The following is a 16,647-nucleotide window of genomic DNA, read 5'->3' as shown; positions in this document are numbered from 1 at the left end:
GCATGGTTTGGAGTTGATATCCTATCTAAACATCTGATATTCCTTTCGGTCCATATGCACCAAAACATAGAAGTAGGTACCAACACCCAAGTATTTTTGATGAATTTGCCAACTCTCCAAGAACATCCGCTTTCCTAGGCATCTTTAATACAATTAGGCATGACTCAGCCTAGTCCAAAATTGAAAAGAACATACTCAATCTGTTGCAACTGCACATGGAGAAAATATGCCTCACACTCGCAAAATATGCCTCACACTCGCTGCCTTAATCTGACACATGTAACACCTATTCAATGTAGGTGTTCCTCCTGCTTAGATTATCTTTGTAGATTTTGAAAAGAAGAAAAGGCTTCTTATATTTCTTTATATCCCATGAGCAAGGGAATTTATACAAAGCTCATAATGCTAATTATGGAAATAAAATAAATCTATACAATTAATCCAGTTATCAAATCAAATCTAATCTCCTAATTATAATCAAATCTCCTGAAATCATGCTAATCAACAATCTCCTAAATATAATCAAATCTCCTTGAATCATGCTTGTTAGATAGTTATGTGTAAATAATCCTAGTCTCAAATGTAGTAGGAGTAGAATATGTATTATACATAGGGCTCTTGTAAAAAATAGATTATTCTCACATGGTATCAGAGCTTCAGTGAGAAAATTATCATTGTGCGTCATTCCAGCGACATCTGAGAAAAAAGATCTCATCGCCGTGCAATTTTCCGACAACTCTGTCTTGTTCCCAGGGTTCATCACTGCTACAATGGTACTGTGCATATACCAGTACCACCATCAGATACGAAACCCCTGTGCGACCAAACCCCAGAAAGTCCAATCCTATCTGAAAAGAAAAGTCAGTCACCGTGCATCTTTCCGGTTGACGACTCAAGATTAATTTGTGTTATCTCCTCATCAGTAAGTGTTGTGCGAAAACCAACACTACCATCTTGTTCGGAAAATTCAGGCGACAAAACCTCAGTCAATCGCTCCGACAGAAAGTCACGCGCCTCCACGCGCCGCCAGAATTAGAGTTTCGGCGAGCTACAGTAACTTTTCCGGCGCGTGTGAGCCATTTTGGCTACTTTTTTGACAAAACTTCTTCAGGACAACTTACTCGTCCAGTGGTTCAGTCTACACATAAATTACATCAAATTCTGACAACTTTTATTTTTTTCGGCGTGAACACTACACTTTTTCCGACGTGAACAGTAATTTCCAAAAAAGTTTCTGTTTTCTGGTGATGTTTTAGAACCTATTTTATAGTGTGTAATTCGGCTTAGTCTCACTATTCAAATTTCTCCGGCGCTTTTTCGGCCTACTTCTGTTTATCAGGAACCACCTGGTTTTGTTGCTCAGGGGGAGTCTACTGGCCTTGTATGTCGTTTGTGTCAGTCACTTTATGGTCTAGAGTAGTCTCCTCGAGTCTGGTTTGGTAAGTTCAGCACAATTATCTAGGAGTTTGGCATGACTTTTAGTGAAGTCGAATGATCAACTTGCAGATATTTTCACCAAGTCCCACACTTGTGCTCGTATTAGTTACATATGTAACAAGCTCGGTACATATGATTTGTATGCACCGGCTTGAGGGGGAGTGTTAGATAGTTATGTGTAAATAATTCTAGTATCAGATGTAGTAGGAGTAGAATATGTATTACATATAGGGCTCATTGCATCATTGTTAAAAATAGATTTTTCTCCCGTGCATTCTCAAAATGCTAATCAACACTCCCCCTCAAGTTGGTGTAAAGATGTCGCACATGCCCAACTTGCAACACAAAATATGGAAAGTTTGCTTGTTGAGACATTTGGTAAACACATCAGCTAGCTGTTTTTCCGATGGCATATGAAACACTCTGTTGATTAGCATGATTCAAGCGGATTTGATTTAGGAGTATTGATTAGCATGATTTCAGGAGATTTGATTATATTTAGGAGATCTGATTTTATTTGATAGCTGGATTGATTGTAAAGATTTATTTTATTTCCTTAATTAGCATTATGAGCTTTGTATAAATTCTCTTGCTCATGGGATGTAAACACACAGAAATATAAGAAGCCTTTTCTTCTTCTCAAAATCTATATGGTATCCGCCTTTTTGAGGTGAGTTATCTCTCTCGCAGCACTAGGGTTCCGTTTTTATCAAAGAGGTCGAGTTTTCTCTCTGTTGGTGGTTGTCCGCGACACAACTTCTTCTGGTTAGTTTTATTTTTAGAATTTTCTTTTCTATTAGGGTCGTTGGACATTCCGAGCCTATCCCTACCAGTTTTAAATTTTTCCTTCAACGGAGCTAAGGCTCGCTCGAGACAGATTTGGTTTCTAGTGAGGCAGATTATTGTTGAGCAATTTTCTTCAGATTTCCTTCTGATTGGGCAGAAATATGGAGAAATATAAGGAGACGGTTTCTGGAGAAATCTTGTCTTCAGATGAAATTCAGCTTCTTCGTCGCCTCCTAGCCAAACTTGACTCCATTAATGTTGCCACATCCAATCATGTGCAATCAGGTACTGCCTTAGCTGCTCACCCTAATTCTTAGATTGTTGATTCTGGTGCAAATAGACACATGACAAGCTCTTCTAACGATATTCAAAACTTTTCTCCGTATCCCAAAGGAGATAATGTTAAAATTGCCAATGGTTCTTTAACACCTATCTCTGGAACAGGTTCTGTCGTTTGTACTCCTAATATTAAACTATCATCTGTGCTCCATGTCCCTGAGTTCCCTATCAATCTTTTATCTATTAGTGCCATCACCAAAGCTCTAAACTATAAAATCAATTTCTTTCCCGATCATTGTATTTTTCAGGATCTTCAAACAGGGAAAAGGATTAGCAGTGGTAGATTGCGTGATGACTTGTATATATTAGATAGAATTCAAAACTCTGGTCAAGCCTTTTTTGGGAAAAGTAAGGATGTCAACCAAGAAATAATACATCGGCATAGACGGTTAGAACACCCATCATTCTTTGTTTTGAAGAAGTTATATCCCGATTTGTTTTCAAGGACTCAATTTGAATCTTTGTTCTGTGATGTGTGTGAATATGCCAAGCATGCTAGAAACTCTTATCCTGTGAGTGATAATAGAAGCACAACTCCGTTTATGACTTCATTCTGATATATGAGGTCCTACCCACACTGTTTCTTTGTCTGGTAGTCGATGGCTTGTTACTTTCATTGATTGCTGTACTAGGATGACTTGGGTATATTTGTTAAAAACTAAAAGCGAAGTTTTATCTTGTTTTCAGTCATTTCATAAGATGATTTGTACTCAGCTTGATGCAAAAATAAAAATCTTGAGAACTGACAATGGCAGCGAATACATGGATAAAAGATTTGGTGCTTATTTGGAGTCCAATGGGATAGTCCATCAGACTAGTTGTCCTTACACTAGTGCACAAAATGGGGTCTCTGAAAGAAAAAATAAGCATCCGTTAGAAGTAGCAAGATATCTTATGTTCACAAGGCATCTACCAAAACCTTACTAGGGGATGCTATTCTAGCGGCTGTCTATCTTATCAACAGAATGCCATTTAAACCACTCAATTTTCAAAGTCCTCTGGAAGCTTTAAAGGGTAAGAATGAATATATTGTTCCTCCAAAGGTGTTTGGGTGTGTTTGCTTTGTCCGCACTTGAAATTATAGGAAACTTGATCCTAGAGCTATAAAGTATGTTTTCATTGGGTATTCTCTAACACAAAGGCTACAAATGTTATCATCCCCCCTCTAGAGATCATTTGTTAGCATGCATGTTACCTTTCGAGAATCTGAGCCCTATTTCGGTATTACCTCATCACCTCTTCAAGGGGAGAGCAGTAAGGAGGAAGAGGTGATTCTACCTAGTTCCATTACTGGACCTCTTAATGACATTGTCACAGGGAAGAAATTGGAGAAAAAAATCAGGGGGAGACTATTGGGCGTTTGGATAGGCATGATTTGAAAACTTACTCAAGGAGAAATAGAGCAGAAGAAGCCATCATGCAATCTACCGAAGCTAAACCTTCTTCTACTTGTGAGTTAGCTACATTTTCTAATGAGTTAAATGTGCCTATTGCTCACGGAAAAGGAGTTAGATCTTGCACCACCAAACACCCTTTATCTAATTTTGTCTCCTATAATTTTTTGTCTCCCTCCTATAGAGCCTTTGCGTTGTATATTTCTTCTGTGTCTATTCCCCTGAATTGGAGGGAAGCTTTTGCAGATCCTAAATGGAAGCAAGCTATGATTGAAGAATTGAAGGCCTTGTCAAAAAATGAAACTTGGGAACTTGTCACTTCACCACCAGACAAGAACTTGGTTGGCTGCAAATGGGTCTTCACTGTGAAGAACAAAGCTGATGGCTCAATTGAAAGATTCAAAGCAAGATTGGTGGCTAAAGGATTCACTCAGACTTATGGAGTGGATTATCAAGAGACATTTACCCATGTTGCTAAGATGAACACTATTAGAATTCTTTTGTCTTGTGCAGCTAATCTTGATTGGGACTTGCAACAGTTTGATGTGAAGAATGTATTTTTTCATGGAGATTCATAGAGTCAAGGAAAGATATGTAGATTGAAGAAAGCCTTGTACGGACTGAAGCAATCCCCCAGCGCTTGGTTTGACAGATTCAGCAAAGCAATGATCTCCTTCGGTTACCAACAAAGTAATGTTGATCACACCCTATTCATAAGACATCAAACGGGTAAACTCACTCTTCTCATAGTTTATGTTGATGACATAGTAATGACAAGAGATGACAAAGAGGAGATGGCCCGATTGAAGAAGTTGTTGGCATATGAATTTGTTAGTAATGACAAGAGATGACAAAGAGGAGATGGCCCGATTGAAGAAGTTGTTGGCACATGAATTTGAGATCAAGGATCTAGGAAAATTACAGTACTTCTTGGGAATTGAGGTTGCTAGATCCAAAAGAGGAATCTTTATTTCTCAAAGGAAGTATATTCTTGATCTCTTGAAAGAAACCGGTATGACAGGTTGCAAACCCGCAAAATCGCCCATTGAAAGTAATCACAAGTTACAAAGCGGAGTTGGAGAGTCAGTTGATAAGGAGAGATATCATAGGTTGGTTGGAATACTCATTTATCTCTTCCACACTAGACCAGACATAGCTTATTCAGTTAACCTGGTGAGTCAGTTCATGTATGATCCCCAAGATCTTCATATGCAAGTTGTCTTTCACATTTTGCGGTATTTGAAGTCTGCTCTAAGGAAAGGTCTACTTTTCTCGAAACATGATCACCTCCAAATAGAAGCTTTTACAGACGTGGATTGGGCTGGATCTCTAGATGTCAGAAGATCTACATCCGGTTATTGTACGCTCGTAGGAGGAAACTTGATTACTTGGAGAAGCAAGAAGCAAAGTGTAGTTGCTAGATCAAGTGCGGAGGCCGAATATAGATCTATGGCCCAGAGTGTTTGCGAACTACTTTGGCTACAAAAGCTACTACAGGAATTGAGACTGTCTGAAAAAGGAAAACTTTTCTTATACTGTGACAATAAGACTGCCATCAGTATAGCTCATAATCCAGTCAATTTGTAACCTTTCTGTGTCGGAGAATAACCAATGAAAACGTACTTTATAGCTCTAGGATCACGTTTCCCAGAATTCCTAATGTGGACAAAGCAAACACACCCAAACACCTTTTGGAGGAATAGTATATTCATTCTTACCCTTTAAAGCTTCCAGAGGACTTTGAAAATTGAGGGGTTTAAGTGGCATTCTGTTGATAAGATAGGCAGCCGCTAGAATAGCATCCCCCAGTAAGGTTTTGGTAGATGCATGATGAACATAAGAGATCTTGCTACTTCTAACATATGCTTATTTTTTCTTTCAGCTACCCCATTTTGTGCACTAGTGTAAGGACAACTAGTCTGATGGACTATCTCATTGGACTCCAAATAAACACCAAATCTTTTATCCATGTATTCGCTGCCATTAACAATTCTCAAGATTTTTATTTTGGCATCTAATTGAGTATAAATCATCTTATGAAATGACTGAAACAAGAAAAAACTTCACTTTTGGCTTTTAACAAATATACCCAAGTCACCTTAGTGCAGCAATCAATGAAAATAACAAACCATCGACTACCGCACAAAGAAACAGTTTGGGTTGGACCCCATACATCAGAATGAATAGTCATAAACTGAGTTGTGCTTCTAATATCACTCACAAATAAGAGTTTCTAGTATGTTTAGCATATTCACACGCATCACAGAACAAAGATTCAAATCAGGTCCTTGAAAACAAATTGGGATATAACTTCTTCGAAACAAAGAATGATGGGTGTCCGAATTGTCTATGTCGCTGCATTATTTCTTGGTTGACATCTTTACTTTCCCCAAAAAAGGCTTGACCAGATTTTTGAACTCCATTTAATATATACAAGTCATCACGCAATATACCACTGCCAATCTTTTTCCCTGTTTGAAGATCATGAAAAATACAGTGATCGAGAAAGAACTCCATTTTACATTTTAGAGCTTTGGTGATGGCACTAACAGATCAAAACAATTGACAGGGAACTCAGGGACCTGGAGTACAGATGATAATTTAATATTAAGAGTACAAACAACAAAACCTGTTCCAGAGATAGGTGTTAAAAAACCATTGGCTATTTTAACATTATCTCCTTTGAGACACAGAGAATAGTTTTGAATGCCTTTAGAAGAGCATGTCATGTGTCTATTTGCACCAGAATCAAAAATCCAAGAATTAAGGTGAGCAGCAAAGGCAGTACCTGATTGCACATGATTGGATGTGGCAACATTAGCGGAGTCAAGTTTGGCTAGGAGGCGACGGAGAAGCTGAATTTCATCCGAAGACAAGATTTCTCCAGAAACCGTCTCCTTAAATGTCTCCATATTTCTGCCCAATCAAAGGAAATCTGAAGAAACTTGCTCAAAAATAATCTGCAACGCTAGAAACAAAATTTGTCTCGACGGAACCTTAACTCCGGTGAACAGAAAAATCAAAATTGGTTTGGATAGGCTCGGAATGTTCCAGCGACCCCAATAGAAAAGAAAATTCCAAAAACAAAAGTGACCGGAAGGAGTTTGTGCTGTGAACAGCCACCAAGAGAGAGAAAACTTGACCTCTTTGATAAATACGGAGCCCTAATGCTGCGAGGGAGATAACTCACCTCAAAAAGATAGCAATGGCTCTGATACCATGTAGATTTTGAGAAGAAGAAAAGGCTTCTTATATTTCTGTGTGATTACATCCCATAAGCAAGGGAATTTATACAAAGCTCCTAATGCTAATTATGGAAATAAAATAAATCTATACAATCAATCCAGCTATCAAATCAAATCTCGTAAATATAATCATGCTAATCAACAATCTCCTAAATATAATCAAATCTCCTTGAGTCATGCTAATCAACAATCTTGAGTGAGACATGCTTCATATAAGGTTTTCCAAGTAAAGCCATTTACTTTAGGGGGAAGTTTAGTTATGTAGATGAGTTTCCACGACCAGTTGTCAATCAACTCCTTGTTTGAGCATAAATGTGCATAACCTTTCTTGACAGTGAATATCCCATCATGCTGGCCATCCCATAACAGTCTGTCCCTCTCCTGAGGTTTGATAGTGACCCCAGCTAGCTTAGACTCAAGCTCCAGATAGTCATTTAGCTCCCATTCCTTGTTTGTAGATCCCATGAGTTGTGCCACATTTGTCACAATGTTGAGTTTTGATTGCTAGCTATGAGGTATAAATTTGGGTAATCTTTCTTTTAGAGTTTGATTCTCTAACCAATTATCCTTCCAGAATGATACATGTGCTCCATTCCCTAGCTTTTGAGCTGAAATTCACCCCATAGGCTTGAGATATGCTTCCGGGGACCAGTGCCATGTGTTAACCTACTCTGTCTGGTGCACAATTGACTTTGCTCCCCATACTTTGCCATGATCACATCTTTTCACATCCCAGTGTTCTCCATGTTGTACCTCCAATGCCACTTCCATGCTCTTGTTGTGCAATGCTAGGTCTTTCACGCCCAATCCTCCATGCTCCTTTGGCAGAATCACTCTTGGTCATTTCACCAGATGAAATTTGTTGTTTTGGTTGCTTCCTTCCCTGAGAAAGTTTTTTCTAATTTTGTCTAGTCTCTTCTGCACCTTTGCTGGTATAGGAAATAGGGACATGAAGTAGATTGGAATGCTGTCTAGGACACTGTTAATGAGCGTTATTCTGCCCCCAAGTGAAAGATATTGCATTTGCCAAGTTGCCTTTTTTCAAATTTCTCTACCATCCCATTCAAGATAATGAATCTTGATCCAAGTGGCAGATCCCACATTGAACCCATTAGCTCTGCTAGCTCCTCCATATTTGGGACTATATTGACTGGGTAAATAATGCTCTTCAATCTGTTCATGTGGAGACCGGATATAACTTCAAAAATCACGTGTGAGGTTGAGATATAGCACCTGGGACCTATCAGCTCCATAGAAAATAAGTGTGTCATCTGCATACAAGAGATGAGAGACAGAAATTGAGCTCCCAGCAGAACGTATTTGGTTTGCTTTGTTAAGTATTTTGCTGAGGCCTTCCATGGCTAGAATGAACAAGGGCGAGAGAGGATCCCCTTGCCTCAATCCTTTTTGTGGGGAAAAGAAACTAACAGGACCTGGTTACACAAAACTTGATCCACCTGATCCAATATGCACCAAACCCTATCTTGCTAAGTATATTGAATAGGTAAGACCAGTTTAGCAAGTCAAAGGCCTTTTCAATATCAAGTTTGAAAAGGAGACCTGGTTGACCTGATTTCTGCCTCCAGTCCAATACCTCATTAGCAATTAGTGCAGCATCAGTAATTTGTCTTGTTTTAAAGAATGCATTTTGGTGTCCTGAGACGAGCTTCCCAATCACTCTTTTCCGCCTTTCTTCTCGATTTTAGAGGCAGTCTTATATACACTTCTAACTAAGCTGATAGGTCCATAGTCCTTGAGTTTTATTGCACCTCTCTTTTTAGGAATCAGTGCAATAAAGAAGGCATTGCATCACCTGACCATCTGACCATTCTGATGAAAGAGTTGGAGTGCTCCCACAATATCTTGTTTATCTCCCATGATTTCTGGAAAAATGTCATGGTGTAACCATCTGGACCTCGAGCTTTATGTGGAGCACACCCTTTTATGACTGATATATGATATAACCTCCTCTTCTGAAAATATTCTCTCTAGCCACTCTTTTTCTTCCCTTGTGATTGTTGCAACATCATCAAATCTTGTTGTAGGTCTCCAATTCTCATTTTGTGTAGAGTTGCTAGTAAAAACTGAGAATTTCACCCTTGATGAGATCTTTGTCTTCAGTAATTTCATCTGCCACTTTGTGCATGTCAATTTCCTTTGAACTTTGGTTGGAATTAGCCATCTTGTGAAAAAACTGTGTTTATGTCACCTTCTTTGAGCCATAGGCATCTTGATCTTTGTCTCCGGGATACTTCTTGTCACGCCCCAAAACCAGGGAGCGCGACCGGCGCTCAACCGAGTGAACCCGACTGAACTTAGATTTCATTCTACCCAAATTCATCCGTGAATAAAGAGGAGATGTACTCCGTTAATCAAATATTGAAGAGATTTCATTAATCGCTTCCATTTCATTCCCATTAACAGCATCATTCAATATTTCCAAAATAGTACGAGTTTATAGATTTAATGAAAAACATGTTGCCAAATACCAACAGTTCTAATCCAATTCTCAACATCAAATACCACCCACAACCTGTCTACGGAGTCTCTAAGTACAACTGAAGAGTAATATGGAAATGCCGGCAACAAGGCCCCGGCTATACCTCAACCACAAAGTACTTGAGAAACAAAAGATACATGACCCCGAAATGAAGTGGGGCTCACCAAATCAGCTGAAAAGAGTGTACTGCTATCACTGATCAATGCCACCTGCTGTAGAACCACCTGCATCCATTAAAGATGCAGCGCCCCCGGCAAAAGGGACGTTAATACTGTCGAATAGCACTAATATGTATAGCTAGAAATCCTCTTTCAAAATAGAATGCCCATATGATCCATACGTGGAACACATAATATAATGTAATTGAAACAACATGTACAAACAAGGACAACAAAAGGGGCATCTATTGTCTGCATTAATAATGTGTCTCATTAGACCGTCCTTAGTGTTCACATATCATATTATACACTTATGCGTTTCATAGACCGTCCATAATGTTTATTCATACCATACACCTATACCTCTTATGCACAATGCACCTATGCGTTTCATAGACCGTCCACAGGATTTCATATCACAATGGATTTCATAACACAATGTATCTATGCGTTCATAAACCGTCCACAAGATTTTATATAACAATGCACCTATGCGTTTCATAGACCGTCCATGGGATTTCATATCACAATGCACCTATGCGTTTCATAGACCGTCCACGGGATTTCATATCACAATGGATTTCATAACACAATGTACCTATGCGTTTAATAGACCGTCAACAGGATTTCATAACACAATATACCTATGCGTTTCATAGACCGTCCACAGGATTTCATATCACAATGGATTTCATAACACAATGTACCTATGCGTTTCATAGACCGTCCACAGGATTTCATATCACAATGTACCTATGCGTTCATAGACCGTCCACAGGATTTCATATCACAATGTAACTATGCGTTTCATAGACCGTCCATAGGATTTCATATCACAATGCACCTATGCGTTTCATAGACCGTCCACAGGACTTCATATCACAGTGGATTTCATAACACAATGTACCTATGTGTTTCATAGACCGTCCACAAGATTTCATAACACAATATACCTATGCGTTTCATAGACCGTCCATACGATTTCATAACACATTGGAAACAAAAGTACAAATATGTACATCTCATAACCTTTCACACCACATATCACCTAATTCGTACTTTCAACCACTTACAATTTTATTATTCCATTGGCTCTCTTGGCCATACATATGATTCTTTATTCATGGCGCAATGGCCGTATTTCATATTCCATGCTTTCATTCCTTCCCTTTCATAGATCATCATCATAATTATCAACAAGTAGAATATTCCGGAAATCATAACTTTAAGTTCATTAGTAATGAAGGCTTTAAACACAATCGATTTCTTTCCAATAAATGGAGTAAAATGATTGAAAATCGAAGCACAAGTTAAAATCATACACAATTTCCACTCACGAATATGTAAGAACGCAAAACACATTGAAAATTACTTACAAAGCATAGCATTAGCTAAAACAGCCACATATGGGCATCACTTGAGTTCATAACTTTTAGCCGATTATATTGTCGAAGTCAATTTTGGAATAGTTGAGTCAAAGCTCATTTCATAATTTTTCTCACATTATTTCATTTCATTGGCACCGTTGGTCACAAGTATAACTTTCACTATTGGCACGCTGGCCACACTTTATATCCCCAATTCACTGATTTCACTTCCAACCATCTTTATAGGTTATCAACAATAAGACATTCCCAATCAAGACTTTAGGTACACATATGAGCAATTAAGAGTCTTAAGAATATTGAGATTTTCTCACACAATTTGGCATTCTAGCTTTCATTTGAAATACGATTCAAAGCCACAACATTTTAATACGCAACCCATACTTTGAAACTCACGAGAACATTATGAAATTCAATTTCAAGAGAGAGTTTAGCCAACATACCTCATTTGAGCTTCCTTACACTCTAAATGTTCCGGAATTCTTAGCAACTTCAATCTCTAGGATGAAGACCTAGTGAGTTTCCCTCCTTAATCTTCCAAAACTTGAGCAAGAATTGAAGAACAATTATTGAAGAACACCTTCTCACTCTAGGGCACTCTCTCTCACTCTAAAGTGTCAGATTATTGCTCAAAATGGCCCAAAGAGTGTATTTAACGAAATAGGGTCGGGTTTTAAAAACCCAAAAATGAAGCTCCGGAACGGTTCTGCGGTTGCCCGCATATCGGTCGCATAATTGCTGACAAAAATGATCAAAAATTTGTCTGTGTATGCGGTCGCATAGTCGACCGCATAGCTGCTTCCAGAATGGCCCTCTCCTGCTCACTTCTGCGGCCATTATGCGTCCCGCAGAGTGATTATGCGGATAAACGCACTTTTCCGCCAAAAATTTTCCTTTACTTTCCCATGCATTGTTCCATCCAAAAAGTCCGAATCGCGGCGAGCAAGCTCGCCGCGAAGAATTTCTACAATCCTTAAACACGTAAACCTAGTCTGACACCATGAAACATTATTTTCTTTGCAAAAAAATTTACCGGGCTTTACACTTAAGTACTTCGAAATTTTCCGGGGTGTTACACTTCTTCAGCTTTGGCCATTTGTTCCACTTCCATTTTTAGGCTTATGATCTTCTGAGCTTGTATTCTTCCTTCAACATTCTGTTGTAATATGAGAAGGTCTTCTAGTGCTTTCCTTTTCTTGAGCCCTTTCAATCCCAGCTCCTCCCTATTCCAGATGGTAAGATCTTTTTTGAGTAGCTTGAGTTTCTGTGTAAGAATGAAATCAGGACTGCCGCTAACTTCATAACTCTGCCACCATGCCTTGACTTTATCCATGAAGCCCTCCATCCCCAGCCACATGTTCTCAAATCTGAAGTAAGAAGGATTAGTGTTCCGTCACCACATTCTAGCATGATTGGAATGCGATCAGAAATGAAAAATCAGGGAGAGCAATATGATTGATTTTGCTGAAGAAATCATTACATTCATTTGAGATTAAAACTCTATCAATTCTAGATGCTTGAATAGCGTCGTCCCCTCTAGTCCATGTGTAAAAAGCCCCCGGTAAAGGAAGATTCACCAAGCAGAGGTCCTAGATTACATTTGAAAAATTCTGCATGGCCCTGGACCTTCTCACACAATTGAGTCTCTCATTTTCGAATCTGCATACATTGAAGTCACCCGCTATCACCCGCTGATCTGGCCAAATCCCTCTTACAGCTCCAAGTTCATTCCATAACTCTTCCCTTTCAATGTTAGTGTGTGGCCCATAGACCCCTGTAAAGCACCAACTGAATACCTCATTTAGACTTTCCAACATAAAAGAAATAGAGTGAATCCTCTGTTGTATTTGAGTGCAATTCCACTGACTTCTATCCCACATGATGATGATCCCGCCCTTAGTACCACTAGCTTAGAGCTCCAGCCGATTGACCCATCTGTTGCCCCAAATCTGCCTGGCTAAAAATCTGTTCCACTCTTCCAATTTAGTTTCTTGAAGATGAGAACATCTGGTTTTCACTCACTTATTAATGATTTAAGAGTGTCCCCCTTCCAATTGTTATTCAACCCCCTTATGTTCCAGCTCAAAATCTCAACTTTCATCCAGAAAAGGATTAGATTTCCTACCCCTGTTCTTCTTCTCACCCCCATCATAATTCACCATGCAAATCAACCTCTTGACTTCAGTTTCTCCCTTCATCTTCTTTGTTTTCTTACCCCCACCCCTTGCTTTATTGATTACCAATTGTTGTTGTCTGCTTTTGTTCCATTCTCATAATCATATCAAAGATATCATGTTCAAAACCCTTTACATTGATTCCAAACACCTTGCATGCTTCCCCATTACCAGTTTGGTCCACTCGGATGTTTCAATTACAGAAAAAACAAGAAAAAATACATAGTTGGAACAAATAAACCATTCTAACTGATTATGTGACAATTAACGGTTGGAAAAATATCCACCTAGAAGCTGATTTTTTTATTTTTTCTTTACTCCCACATGCCTAAAAGAGAGTGTATCCACGCTCTTTGCCTCGTCAGCATCAAGCGGAATAAAGGTTATCAAATAGCCAAGCCCAGGGGATAATTAGGACTACGAAAAATTTAGGTGTGCACTGTATACCGTGTTAAGTTCAGGGGTTTAGTTGGGTATTCTGCCAATCTTTTGTTTTAGATAAGTGAGCATTTTATTGGGGGAAAAAAGTAGCACAAAGATTGTACTATGAGTTACATCAGGATGCAATTTCCATATCCAGGAACCTTACAAAAAACCCAGTTTCTACCTAGTCTAATTGGAGAGGTAACTGTGGAAATCTAGAAGGCTATCTACATCAAATACATTTTGCATGTTGCACCAAAAAGCTAAGAGAGATAAGATAATGAACTTCATCTTTGAATGCTCTCTCAAGTATAATTAAATTGAGAAATCTCCAGCACTAGATGGGTGCTACCATTATGTATATTACAGGGGAAAAAACTCAGTTCCTATTCTATTTCTGCAAGGAACTACGGAAATCTGTCATAATATCAAGACCACTTACAATTAGCATGTTGCGCTGCAAAACCAGCAACAGAGTACACATACATTTTCCTTATTTTCTTAGATGTGTCTCTAATTCCTTTCACCGCAACTTAGCCACCAAATTTTCTGAGATATACACTTGCATAACTCCTTCAATCCTTTGCTTTGTAATGGACCATTTCACCTCATATGTTCAATATCATGCTCCATATCTGGCTGCCTATTATGCAGTGGATGAAGAAATGGTTAGCATATCCATACACTTCTTCAATAGCACATCCACTACACATGTATGTGCCCCTTCTATGTAGGTTAAACATAGTTAAGTAAGGTTCCTTAACCACAAGTCATGTTCAAGTCTTCAAGAGTTGTTTGTCTAGGTTCTCCTCCATCCCGGCAGCTTGAAGTGTCTTTCCTCTGGAGAGCAACTTATAGCCAAAACTGATCATTCCCATTATCCCTCCGAACAATTGAATACATGACTGTACCTCTACGAAGTTTTCCAACTGTTGAAGCAGAACACACGCTCTCCATTTCCCAAATGTCTTCTAACCTAATCTCCCATACAGTTTTGAATGCTAATCCTTTAGTGGAGAATGAGGCAATCAAACATCTTGCCAGAAGTAATTCATCCTTCCAGGTGAAACGTAAGACAAAAGATAAGATAGTCGAAAGTGCTAAAAATAAATAAATCATAATTTTAACTAAATGTGAAGTCCCTCTGTTTCCCTTATCCACACGACAACTTGGTCAACTCATCAAAGATACTTCTAAACTCTACATTTTTTACATAATCAAGTACACACTAAACTCCACATTAGAAGTTCCAGTTTCAAAAAACACCACTTACTATTATGGAGAGAAACCCTTGTTACACCCTTCTGATAACATGTATAAAAAAATTCATATTTCATAAAACTTTGACAGATTTAATGGCCAGAGAACATTAGTTTGTACTTCACATTCTTTTTTATTTAGGCAAAAGATGCCATACTGGAAAAAACACAATTCAAGAAGAAGCATTTATGACTTTGACAAGGCATTTATGTTAATTCAGATCGGCTAAGATCACAGTCTTTGCATTTATAGTCAATTCCTGCAGTAGTTAAGCCATCTTAGCATCTAAACTTCTTGCATCCTTAGCTATTACCAGTGTAGAACCATACAACTCAGTAGTTGATCAGAAGTATAAAAGTAGCAATTCTAAAAATAATACAAATCTAAAAAGATGCGTACCATTTGGGGTCCAACAAGGAGTTTGAAACAATCTAAATAGTGTTGAGTGTTATTGTCAGTAGGCCCTTTAGATGTGCTCTTGGAAAAACTATTAGCTTCTTTTGGTTGTTGCACAATAGCATCATCCAAGAAATCAAGCAAGTCATCTCCGCCGTGGAAGACAGTTTCTGTCGCCGGCTGCCTGTTAGAATCTGAAATTCTGCTTTCTCCCGTTAAAAGGTCTACCCATAAGTCAGCAGACGAGTTTGCTTGTGCATCAGTGGCTAAAGCAGAAGCAAAAGGATTGTGTTCGGTCTCAGTCAGAAAAGGGTTAGTAATATCATGATGGGTTTCTGCTTGATCAGCAAATCTAGTTACAGAGCCTTCATGTTTCAATATGAACCTCCAAGGAAGAGGCACTCCAAGTATCTCAATCTGCATATGTTTTACAACAGAGAAAAAATGTACTGAATAGATTGATGTGAAGATAGTGTCATGCAGCAGCATGGGTCCATACTTGAGTAAAGGCATTTTATTCAGATGATTTAATTGCATGATATACAAATAATGATGGTTTTGTGTAAACTGGATAATGTTCTTCCCATAATGCTTTTCGAAATTCCTTTTTTAGGATCAGATGAACATCGAATGTTATTCCAATCGGGTAACAAAGGTTCCTTTTTTATGCTGCCAATTTAGTAACAAAAGTTTGTACAGGACGATTGCCAAAAGAAGATACACATATTTTCATATTCAAATAAAGGGATGGTGAAATGTTACTTGCCTATCTTTCCAAATTAAGGAATTTAGGTATGTCTCCATTTCCTTCTATGGTTCCCTTTTAAACATTTTTTTTATCAGGCCATCCATTCCTTTTAAACATTTTCTTTATCAGGCCATACATTCCTTTTAAACATTTCTCATTGAAAAAGAACACATCAATGAATAAGTAAAACAGCACAATGTACAAGATCTGTTTCAACATGTAAAAAACATGTATAGAAATAAACTTTACAGTGGATGAACCGTTAAATTAATATTCAGACCACAAGGAAAATACACACACAGAAACACACACACGCATTAAATGAAAACAAAAGGACAGCATATATCTGTTATCCTTTATTTAATAGCAGTTATAACATATTTAAGTAATTCTAGCCTATCA

The 16,647-nt window shown here is 38.3% G+C and overlaps 1 protein-coding gene across 6 annotated transcripts in view; it reads right to left on the bottom strand.

Moving 5' to 3' along the window:
* The window catches only part of LOC104116060 (probable phosphoinositide phosphatase SAC9), a 50,177-nt gene that overhangs the window by 17,730 nt on the left and 15,800 nt on the right, over nucleotides 1-16,647 (bottom strand). For 4 of the 6 annotated variants that reach the window (XM_070177354.1, XM_070177358.1, XM_070177359.1 and 1 more), the window contains 2 exons: nucleotides 15,501-15,914; nucleotides 9,866-9,925 (listed from right to left, as the gene is read on the bottom strand). The exons of 1 other annotated variant lie outside the window; for it this stretch is intronic. In XM_070177354.1, the coding sequence (XP_070033455.1) occupies nucleotides 9,866-9,925; nucleotides 15,501-15,914 (474 nt within the window). The remainder of the gene's footprint in view (nucleotides 1-9,865; nucleotides 9,926-15,500; nucleotides 15,915-16,647) is intronic. One more of the 6 variants, XM_070177355.1, reaches the window with a different exon arrangement.

This window comes from Nicotiana tomentosiformis, chromosome 6, assembly GCF_000390325.3.
Source record: "Nicotiana tomentosiformis chromosome 6, ASM39032v3, whole genome shotgun sequence".
NCBI classification, from domain to species: domain Eukaryota; kingdom Viridiplantae; phylum Streptophyta; class Magnoliopsida; order Solanales; family Solanaceae; genus Nicotiana; species Nicotiana tomentosiformis.
This window is presented reverse-complemented; position numbering and strand designations above follow the sequence as displayed.